The sequence below is a fragment of the Epinephelus moara genome, chromosome 9 (genome assembly GCF_006386435.1).
Source record: "Epinephelus moara isolate mb chromosome 9, YSFRI_EMoa_1.0, whole genome shotgun sequence".
NCBI lineage: Eukaryota > Metazoa > Chordata > Actinopteri > Perciformes > Serranidae > Epinephelus > Epinephelus moara.
The window spans coordinates 12,546,221-12,558,182 of NC_065514.1; the positions used below are offsets into that span (position 1 = coordinate 12,546,221).

Genomic DNA, 11,962 nt, shown 5'->3' on the forward strand with positions numbered 1-11,962 from the left:
CCCGCGAACTACAATTGGACCTCTGATAACAGATCTTTTAATATTACTCTCCTCTTCAATATCGGAGGATTGTGAGGGTGCCAGGCAGGGATATTGAGTGAGAGCTAAGAGTTTCTCCCTTTCGGCTTGGCCCGCCGTCAAAACTTATTAGACAGATAAATGAGAGCTGGACTTGCGTCGCAGCGGGCCTCTTTCTGTGCCTGTGTGTCATTTATTCGTCCCCTGAATACCGGCTCAATCAGATAGCGGCCAGCCTTTCACAGCAGTCACCATCTCTCTGCATCTGTTGACCCACACTGGCACAACTAATGTGGGCGGCTTCGGTGGCACTGAAACAGCCGTTTCCCTTTCGCTTTGAAACTGCTTTTGTTCAATTTGTTCCTTCTTTTCCCCCCTCAGATAAAGCTCTGATCTAAAGGTCAGGCTGTGTATATGTGGCTTTACCGCTTCTCTATTTGGTGTTTTGTTCCCTGATGTATCAAAGTTAAGATGCCTAGTAAACCCCTTAAACACAAAGATCTCTCTTTGTGCCTCAGGTGACTTTCATCGTACTGTTCCAGCTTGTATGACGAGTGATAAGAGGCTTAATTTGCTTTTTTTATCCCACGTGGATGGATGATGTTGCCTGAAAGACTCCCAGAATAATAAGTATCTCTTTCCTCAGTGGACCTGTGTCTGCTTACATGTGTGTGTGTTGTGTTCAGACTTGCACAACTCAAAATGAAGTCCTTAAAAAAAAAGACATCCTTGACCAATTTCCTGTAACCATGGCGATAGGAAGTGCTCTCCAATCACATCTTTGTATCGTGTGTTAGGGAAGTACACTGTTTCCTGCTGTTTCCACTGGCTTCCTCACATTGGAGTGTGCTTTGGATTTTAGTCCTGGAAAGCCACACAGTTCTTGACCAGCGTTCTGCTTGCGTTCGGTTTTTCTGTTTTGTTTTTTTTCTAACGAATGTGGGAACGCCATCAAATTTAAATGAAGTAAGTTGAAGTAATTTTTTGGTAACATTTACAAACAAACTTTCAAGACATGTTTTCTTTGAGTAGCAAAGTTTTTCTTTCTTTAATTTGTCCACTTAATCTTCTCTTATCGCATGTTAATATCTTTTTGGTTTATTGATTTCACTTGAATAAAATACTTGTTTAAAGATATTGTCTAAAAACTACATTTAAATATATTGAGATTATTAATTTACTGCATGGTTGTTCATAAAATCATAGTAATCTAAAGGTATCCTGGGGAGTATTTGACCACTTATAGTGTTATGGAGTGCATTATGCTGATGGTTTCATGCTATTCTTTTGAGCTGCTGGTGGTGGTGCACCAGGACGCCTTTATGTGTGAGCAAAGGTGGGGAAAAAGGAGACTTCAAGCCAGCAAACATGGACGTAAACAACACAGTTTGTTTAAAGTAGCTATAATGGATATTGTGATGTGAAAACAATGTATTTATGTGAGGGGGGGTCACCCGTATATGGCTGCAACTTTACTGCTTAAGTTAACTCTCACCACTCTCACAGGATCATTTTTTGCTCCAGCTGTCTTCAGGGAATAGTATAGAGATCAACTTAACACTCCCTGCTCAGCAGCAAACAACAGACAAACACAGTCAGAGACTAGCTAGTGAACATAGTGGATCATTTATAAGCTAAGGAGACATATTTCCCTCAGGAGGTGGTGGAGACCATAAACAGAGCTAAAAGAGAGTGGATAATGGACTTGCGTTCATCAGGTGGACACAAACAGGACTCCAAATGAATGATAGCATTTCTCCGTAACCAATACGATACGATACGATATACTTTATTGTCTACTTGCACAGAAATTTGTCTTACGGCACAGCAGGCCCCGATTGCTAAAACAAGAGAAAAAGAAACATACAGAAAACAACACCACAAAAACATTACAAATATACACAAACAAACATGACACCAAAAGAGGTTCCATTAATGCTCTTCTGTCCTTAGGTGTGAATCTTGATTTAACTTTAGAATTGACTGGTGGACAAAAGATCTTTGAAGTCTAATGGATGTGTAAATAAGAAACTGTTTGCTAACAAACTCACCATATTTTTTAAAAGGTGATGACATGACATTCAAATGTCTTATCAGAAAGGAGATGCACTCAACACATGTGATAGGCCTCAAGGATACACACACTTCATTTAATAAGAAAAACTGAATGTAAATATATGTTGTAACACAGGCATTTCACAAGGTCCACAGTGCCGCTTTTAGGTTTTGGGATTTAAGATTTTAAAATCTGTAATATTAACAATATAGGGCTGAGTGTCTATATAGTGTTTTATTTTTTTTTCTCTTGCAGAAAAGCGCTAGCTCTCTGAAAAGTTGACATTTTTCACTAGAAGTGCTCAAAGCAGCCATGCAAAAAAAAACTCGAAGTGCTCTGAAAAAAGATGCTGGAGTGTGGCACTTATTCTCTGGGTGGCCACATGTGGCCACATATGCTCGCACCTTAATTGGACCAACTGAAAAAAAAGATGCTGGTGCTTGGATAAAACATGCTATATAGACACTCAGCTTAAGATGTGTTGACATCAAAGAGTAAAAGCAGTCATTTTACTGTCCTCTATGATTTAAAGTTTAAAGCCTGTTTCACCTTTGACCACAGCCATCACTGAGGGTGGGTGCTCTCATTGCACCTGTAACCACAGTGATGTCACTGTGTACAAACACACCTTGGAGTGCACTTGCATGTGACCGCAGCAATGTGAGAAGTTAAACCATTGTTGTTAAGTGGCTCTGTTCCTTTCTAAGTAGGTACTATTTTTGTTTAACACAGAATCCTGTAATATACACAAAAGACACAGAGAATACAGATGGAAAATGACACAAGGACCTTTTTTGTCTTTATTTTAATGTAGGAATTTTGACACATCCAGTGACTGAGATCTTTTTGTGTTACAGAGCATCTGACACTTAAAGCCATCCAAAGCCACCTCCTTGGAGACACCTGAATACACTTCTCAGTGTATTCAACATGTCGAAATAATTCAAATCAAAACAGCACTCCACCGTTTTCCCCATCGAGCACGGCAGCGATGCAAGCTGGTCATCAGGTAACCATCAGCACATCTCTCCAGATCCCTTCCCAGCCTGAGACTGCTGTACTCAGGAACAGACACCCAATCCTGCTGGACACCATCCATCCCGGGCTGGTCCAGGCCATCATCAATCCGAAGCGAGGTATGGAGGGAGCCCAACAGACTCCGCAACCCCCGGGGACCTGCAGCTCACCTGCTGGGAAATCATGCTGGAACTTGGATGTGAGGGTGGCCGTGCTTCTGGTGACTCTGGCTGGAGCTGTGATCCTGCTGCTGCTGTATAAACTGTTACAGCTGAGACATAGGTGTGTACATGTTGCTGAGTGATACGTAATGTAACAAACCAACTTGATCTACACCCCATGTGACCACATTCTGTAAATAAAGTAAAGAAAAAGTCAGTCATACATTTCATGGTAATCCTTAGTGCCATATTGTAGGCAACTGGACTTGCTTGAATTGACATTTCACCTGACTTGTGTCATAGTGGTCTATGTCGTGTCCTGCAGGTTGAAGTTGGCCCGGGCGAGGCACGCTCTGGAGTACTACAGCTTCTACCACACTGCCACCTACACGCTCAAACACTCTGCGTCGTGTCAGAGCTTGCCAGTGAAGAACGGGTCGGTTCCTGAAGCTACACCGCCGGTCCAAACTGTAACCCCTGTGACTACCACCGTCTTCACCCCACTTCCACCCCCACCGGTGTCTTCTCCACCCCCACTGCCACTCCCCCCATCTCCTGTCCTGCCTCGACCACCGCTCCACTCTCTACCTCCTGTCCTGCCTCCACCACCGCCCCTCGCTCCACCTTCTCTCACTCCAACACCTTCTGTCCTGGCCCTCCCTCTCCCCCTGCCTGTGATCCACACCACCCCGCCCAGCCCTCACCTGTCATGGGGTGCCTGCTCAGACGTGGAAGTTTACTCTCGGATTGGAGCTTTTAGGCCCTCCAGGCACTCCAGCCTCTCCAACCAATCAAAAGTCATCCTTTTTGAGCACTCGTCTCTCTGAACTCTTATTGGAGATGTTGACGGAAGACTGTTGCCAAAAACAAGCTCCTCTGCTTCGAGTACTGTACACTGTATGTCCAAGTATACAGTGTAAATGAGAGGTGCAGACAAGTATTTGAAGTTCAAATACTTTCAGTGCTCTCCAAAAGTTCAAAAACTGACGTTTGAGTTTTGTGGGGCACTGAATTGATTCACCTACTATCCGTAGCAGACTTTGTGCCGACCTCTGCGGGAAAATTGCAGTTTGGAGCAAAACATTTCAACTATAATTATGTTTTGTTCCACTGGAGAGTGGTTTGTCTCTCTCTTCTTTTTTAACAGGTATTTTTTCAGCATTTCTGCTTCATTTGACAGTGACAGCTTGAGAGAGACAGGAAGAGCAGAGGAGACAAAGGGGATGACATGCAGCAAAGGGCCTGGACTGCAATTGAACCCTGGGCGCTGCTGTAAAGACTCAGTCTTGACACATGGTCTTGTGCGTTATTATGCAAGCTATTGGGGCGCCAGTGGCTATGTTTCCTAATTCAGACAGGTGGAAGGACAGTGGAGAGTTCTTTTTTTTTAACCCCTGAAGACTTTTACAACCTCACGTTTGTTCTGAAACTTGTTTTGGACGTAAATGAGAACATTTAACTTCAAGAAAGACTTGTGTGCTGATGATTCAGAGCCTCACATTCCCCATGATCGTCTTCAGAGCTGAGTGTATATTGTAAATAGTAACTTTTGGTATTGAAATCTTTACATACACTGTAAATACGACAAAGCTGAGGTAAGTCTGTAATGACCTATTTGATTGCAGACAATTTTAGTTTTGGCTTTCAGTTCGTCCAGCTGAGAATTTTCATTTTGTTTACTTGTGTTACACCAACAGTAACAGTACCTTATACTCTTACATTGCCACATTGGGAAACTTGCTGAGTCAATTTAATTTAACTTAACTTGACTGTTAAATTCACCAACAAGCAACTGATTAGTTACTTTGACAGGAGTTTCTAATTAGGCAACATTTCCAGAGGCTTTTGTTGAAGACCGATTTATTAGTGCAAGAGCTAGTTGTCTTCAGGTGCGTCCGTACTAAATAAACAGCTAAATAATGCATTGTAGAGAGCTATGATGCAATTATTATTAGATAAGTTAAGTTCTAGCATGGGGTGTTAAAGTGCAGGCTAAAAAAGTAGTTCTCAGCCAGCAATGACTTTGCTGTCCTGACTTCATTGAGGAGTTCTTTCCACCCCTGTGGAACTAAAACAAAGAACAGGGTTCGACCATTGCTGGGAGGTAGGAAGGAACAGTTCCTTTCACGAGCTGTAGCGGTGTGGCTCACACCGTGGCATTGTCGGAGCTGCAGTAGTCCAGGCAGGAAATGACAAGCACCTGCAGGATCACTTGGGCTGATTCCACTGGGAGGGTAATGTCAAGGCTGATCCCTCATGCGTTGTACCACCTACTACAGTGATCAAAATTTAGGATATCTGCTACACTTTTTCACTTTCTGGTGGAGATTTTAATGAGAAGAGATAAGATGAGAAGGCACTAAGTAGTCTCCAAGCAATCAGCGAAGACTCCAGGAATTTGTACCAGACTATTTCTTGACACATTCTCACTACGACCTTGTCACATATTGGTGTTTGGTCATGGACTTTCCACGTCCAGATACAACATGCAAGGTACCCTGGGTGCATTGGATTTTTACACCATGTCAAGTTCTGCCTGTTACATGCATTGTCATCTTTCAAAATACACTTCCGTTTTCACAGGAAATTTATCATTTACATACAGTCTCACACTACATTGGTACAACACCAGTACTGACATATGGTTGGGTTTAGGAAACAAAAGTATGTGATTGGGTTTAGGAGATGAACGCCTCTCTCCCGGTTAAAAGTTGGTGTTTGTTGCTGCCTTAACTTTCGTTGATGTCCTGCTTTGTTTCCCACTGACACCGTTATAGTGACCAGCTGTGTATCGTGCAGACATTAAAAGACGGCTGTTTTCGTTGGTATCTGACGCCAGAAGTTACTGCCCAAGCAACGACTTTGGAGTGAGACCTGGTTGTGCTTGACTGCAGTCAATAAATAGTCTGGTACATAACCCCAGGTAAAACTGTTGTTTTCATAAGGATTAAAACCACAGACTGTAAAAATAATGGACGTAGCCATGGTGAGGCTAAGTGTTTCCTCCTGTTTCCAGTCTTTGTGCTAAGCTAAGCTAAGCTAACTGTCTGTAGCCATATATTTAACGGACAGATATGAGAGTGGTATCAATCATCTCACATCTAATTCTCCATCAGGAAGTGAATATTTCTTTAAATGTCCAAATTTTGCTTTAAGTTACAAGACTGACTCACAAATAGAAGCATTAACGACTCTTAATGTTAGAATGAGACAATTTAAATTAACCAGACTCAAAAGCGACAATCACATCTAATTATATTAAGGACATGATAAATGATGAGTTCACAGAACTTTCTGATTTTCTAAGGCATCACAGATGAATGTTTTAACTGTGTGATTTTAGATCGCAAGAGAAAAGTGTGGTTTATTGGCATAACAAAATGTTTTTATTCTTAATTGCTTAAACTTTATGATTCATATAATGTCTGTTTACAGTGTAGGTAGCAGAGCCCATTGTTTCCCTGAAAGGGAGGCATTTCCTGAGCTGGATTTCCATGGCAGGGTCCCTCCCTGTTTTACACCATTCTCTGCATTCTCTGTGTTTCCTCTAACTTTCTCTCTCTGGAGAAATCCTGCTTTGCATTTCCTTCACTTGCAGTCTTAAATTACGACTCTGAAGATGTCCTGTTATTTAAACAAATGTCAAAATTTCACAGACAAATTTTAACTGGTTCATTTGTCTCTTTAGCGCAGTACAACTAAGATGTAGTTTGTACAGCTGCATCTTCTGAATATGTTCCTCAGTGTGCACATGAAGGCGTTTACAGATGAGCTCAATTCATCATTCTGTAAAGCAGCGTTGTCGACACGCAGGTAACATCTGTCTGTTGTTGATATTGGGTAACCTGAGCATCCACCTTGGCCCTTAACAAGCTTTTAAGATGAGTTTTCTTTCAATATTTAACCACATTTTCCCAACAGGCCTCTCATTCATAATTCAACAATAGTTTGTAAATTCATGAGGGAAGCTGTTTTAGCTTGTTTGTTGCTTTCTTCTTGCCGGGGTGAAAACAGAGACCTTGTGTGACATGCCTCCTTAGTCTTTTCTGTATCCAAGTCTGCTCGTGAGGCCGCTGTCTCCATACTAAAAGCCCGTTAATTCAATCTGTGCATGTACTGCAGCATTGTCTCTTAATTGGTTGTAAGCTGAGCAGGAAAGACATTTGTAACAATATACTGCTGCGGCAATTAAATAAAACGAGGGACTGTCATGCGAGGATGAATACGAATGTGTTTGTGTTCTGGATCTGATTAATATTTATTGAGGGTTTTCATCTCAAAATGTTATTTGTTAATTTTAGAATGCTCATTGAGATGCTTCATACAGGGGTAAAAAAAACATACATGAGGCAATTGTTGTGGTACATACAAGTGTTATCTTTTCCATCGATTCTTTAATCCTTGAGTTATAAAGAGCAGGTAGGTGTTGCATCTTAATGCAATATATGCATGTATAGTAAAACTTAAAGCACCTTGTTGAACTGGTTTGTAACTCAGTCACAAACTCACCTATTCACATTTAGCAGGTTGCAAATACTCCACCAGAGCTGAGCCCCTCCCCACTGGACAAAAAACCCATTAACATCCACTAATATCTGGCTTTTATCTTTAGCGGGGAAGGTTACAATCAGCATTAATTCCTTGGACAAATGACTCTGCAGTAGTCAGCTCTGATTGGCTCAGTGGTGGAAACATGACACCTGTGTAGACATGCTATTTTTCGCCCTTTTTGTGGTGTAATGCAATGACACACAAGTTCCAAATTATTATGCACTGAGTTAGAAAAAAAACAAAAACACTACAAAATAAAAAGGAAGTACCCTAACATTTTCACGGGCCCTCATGCTGCTTTATACTGTTTATTAACCGTATTTTTCTGAAGTTCTGGCTCGTCTGTGATATTCAGTTTTACACAACAGTAAAAATAAAACAGAATGGAACACTCATCTACTACAGATTGCTTAATGGGAAAGGAGTCTATCCATTATTTTTAGCAGGTTTTCCCATGTTTAAAAAATCTGCATGTATGTGATAATCTTGGTGAAAAAAGGATAAATGAAAGGTCACTAACAGCAGTGGCAGCTTAGACCAGTAGATCTAGATATACTGTATCGATGTCGCCTTCTCCAGGCAATAGAAGGTAACAGCTGCTGTAAATTGACATCTCATGTTTGGTAACACTTGTAAATATAATATTAACTGATAAATACTTCTTGAGGTGTGAATTAGGCTGTGTGTGTGTGTGATTTAGGGCCTTGGTCTGTCAGGTGCAAAGGCGGACCTAGCACAACATTGCTAGAGAACTGCAAAACCTTGTAGACAGGAGGCCAGGATCAATGGATTAGTCAGCAAAGCCTGTGACTTATGCCCTGACTACATGTTTTCAGATATTTTTGAAAATGGACACTTCCCTCTATGTTTTGGTCTCTTGTCCACACGAAAACCTAGCTGGTCTCACACTGACGAAAAAGCCCTCCCTTCATTTTGGAACAGGCTGTGTGTAAACGGTAAATTTCCTGTGAAAACGGAGGTGTATTTTGAAAAGAGACAATGAACGTAACAGGCAGAATCTGACATGGCGTCCTAGATCATCAACAGCCAACACATTCAAGGTACCTTGCACATCAGTGAGTGCAAATGTGTTGCACAAAGAGTTCTAGGTCACTAAAATGGAATTTTTAAAACTCCTTCTATAATCTTGAGGACCTTAAGAGTACAAACCATCCTACTTTGCACTGGTTGGCGGACTATCCTAATCTGTTAAACATGGAGAAAACACAAGTGTGGCCTAGGCGACTACTGGGTCAATTAAAACCCAGCATGTAACAGCTCACTCAAAGCAAAAAGGTTGATGTCACAGAGCCCAGCTTTTTGTCCCCAGATAGAACGTGAGTCCTCACAATGTCAGTGTGTGAACAGATGTTTGTCCCCACAACATATTTAGCAGTAAAAGAAGCTATTCAAAAAGATAACAGCCGATGGATGTATCACTCAATGCCTGCAGGTGGTGCTAGTGTAAAAAAAACTCGAGAAGCATCTGGGGATCTGCATGTGAAAATCTGCAGTTTCCGATTTTCACTTTAACTAACCTTTGTGTCCTTGTTCTTGAAACGAGCATAAACACAGTTTCTTGAGTAACAGGCTTGGCTGACACTCTGCAGGTTCATCAATCTGACCCGGTCTCCCTGCAAATGGTTTGTCCCAGAAGCCCTTGACTCAAATTGCCGATTCTTGGTAATTGCATCTGTCCTCTTCTCATTTTCTAATCTCTGCAGCTACACAGAGAGGAAATGGCCATTGTTTTAATTGCCCTCAATGTCGTCACCTGTGCGTGATACCAAAACAAGTCCTTTACTTGTACAACTGAGGGAAGCAAGTGTGGTCAGGTCAAGGCTAAACATCTCCTGACAACTACAATTAAAAACACAACGCTTAATGTTTAAGTCCATTGATTCTTGAGTTGAAACAAAGCCTGATGAAAGTGTTGCTGCTTGTTGAAAATAAATACAGTTTCAATGTTAAACATAGATGTGATCTGTGGAGTTGCATATCCAGGCATTGGCTCCCTTTTATCCAGCATTAAAATGCTCTCCAATTTTATCTGATTACATTTACACATGGTATTATATGTCTCTCCAGTGTCCACATTAGATCTTAAGCATGGTTGACGAGGCAGAAACAGGTCTACCTGATGGCAAGACAGTGATTTACGAGAAGAACACACTATAGATGAGGAAGACACCCCAGTAATGTTAGCAAATGATGAGAGAAAGACCACCATGTGCTCTGCAGCGTCAGGTAAAAGAGAGAGAGAGACGCTTCTGCCTCGCTGGTTTGGAACAGTCGCGTGCATTTACATATTTCCACCCACATAGTTGTTATATTTGGATTGAAAACACAATTGCGTTTACACTTGTGTTCAGTGTGCCCACCTCCGCAGGGGGTTTGGCCGATCAAGTTTTGGGTGCATTTACACCTGTACTTTCCTGTGGTCGAGCACCATCCAAATGCAATATGATCACCCAAAACACATTTTAATGCAGGGTGTGAAGTGGTGTCATTATGTTTTATATTCCATCATATTCTGTAAACTCATCAGCCATTAATTGCCACATAAAGACACATCTCTCGAGGCACAAACTATCACTCGTGAAAAGTTCAAATGATTACTCAAACCACAAGGTCACTCACCACAGCCAGACCAAATGGAGTTAAAATGATGTGCTCTATCATCATAGCAAAGTATATATTATTCTAAACATAAAATACAACTAATTTCCTGATCCAATATTCCATATACACTTGTCTATTATATGTATAGCTGTTTTCTCACTTCGATTGCTTCTATTTATCTGTTGTTGTTTTTTAAATAACAAGAAAGGGAGCGATTATGCCCTTTGAGCTGCTGGAAGGCTTTGAACCTGCCGACTCCACAGAGCTGACTGCTTCGTCTGGCATTATGACATGAAACAGCAGTTTAATGGTTGGAAAAAACTGATCAATGAGCGCTGTGGGGGGGCCAATGATTAGCAAAGCAGCTTCATGGGTGGGACTAACACTGTTGTCGAGTGTTGTCAAGCACTGCACTGGAGGCAATGACACATAACAACAATCGCTATTGCTATGGGCAAAATTGACGCTGCTATTGAGGTTGTTCTAATTCGACATGTCTTGTCAATATCACTGCCATTGTAGTTTATTTTTACTTCACTCCACTCCACTCCTAAAACCACAGCAAAACTGATATGTTGGCATTGCTATGCATCAGTGTTGACTTAAAATGGCGATGGATTTAGACAGATATGTTGGTCTCATAGACTGTAAAAATAAAGGACGTAGCTACTCTAGTTTCAGCCTCTTTACGCTGGTTCCCAGTATGTTATGGAATAGATTTTAAGATTTTACTGATTACTTTCAAGGCTCTTCATGGTCTCTTTCCCAGCTATATCTCCAACCTCTTACTGCTGAAACACCAGGACGTACTTTGGAGGTCCTAAGGTAGAAGTCTTTTGTCTGTTCCAGAGGCCGGGCTGAAAACCAAAAGGGGACAGAGTGTTTGCTGTCAGGGCCCCGAGGCTCTGGAACAATCTGCCCGAGGAAATCAGGTCCGCCGAGTCAGTGATCTCTTTTAAGTCCCTTCTTAAAACCTACTTTCACCTGAGAACCTTTTCTGATTTTACTTGGGTTTTAAGTACATGTAAACTGTCTTATATTTCCTCATTTTTTATACACTTAAGTGTTTGTATCAGTTCTTTGAAAAGTCATTGTTTTCATGTCTTGTCTGTTTTAATTATTGACATTTAAAGCACTTTGTAACTCTGCTTTGAAAAGAGCTTTATAAATAAAAATTATTATTACTGTGACATCACCCATTGGTTTGTGGACTACCGTTTTGAAGCCTCAAGCTCTGCATTACGGCCATCGCCATCTTGGTTTTTTGGAGCCAGAAGTAACCATAATTTGGTGAGAGGCTGGTGCTGTGGAGGCATGTGGAGGAGCACGGGGTAGATCTGACTAAAAAGCTGAAGCCACTATTGGTGGACAGCCTGTTACTCCAAGCGGCCAACACATTCTCACTCCGACCTCATCATATATTGACATTTTGTCATGGACTTTTTTGAAGTCTAGATACGACATGAAAGGTACCCTGGGTGTGTTGACATTCTGCCTTAACTTTCGTTCTTGTCTTGCCGCTTACCGTTAAACTACA

At 41.4% G+C, this 11,962-nt stretch overlaps 1 protein-coding gene across 1 annotated transcript; it reads left to right on the top strand.

Annotated features, from left to right (window-relative positions):
* The first annotated feature begins 878 nt into the window (after positions 1-878).
* Positions 879-9,665, top strand: LOC126395124 (protein enabled homolog). The gene is made up of 3 exons (XM_050052321.1): positions 879-984; positions 2,932-3,373; positions 3,578-9,665. The coding sequence occupies exons 2-3, from the start codon at positions 3,066-3,068 to the stop codon at positions 4,077-4,079; spliced, it is 810 nt and encodes a 269-aa protein (XP_049908278.1). The 5' UTR covers positions 879-984; positions 2,932-3,065; the 3' UTR covers positions 4,080-9,665.
* Positions 9,666-11,962: the final 2,297 nt, after the last annotated feature.

Coding starts and splice junctions, on each gene's coding strand:
- LOC126395124 (XM_050052321.1), top strand. CDS start 3,066: ATGCAAGCTGGTCATCAGGTAACCATCAGCACATCTCTCCAGATCCCT. Junction 3,374..3,577: donor CTGTTACAGCTGAGACATAG/GTGTGTACATGT, acceptor CGTGTCCTGCAG/GTTGAAGTTGGCCCGGGCGA.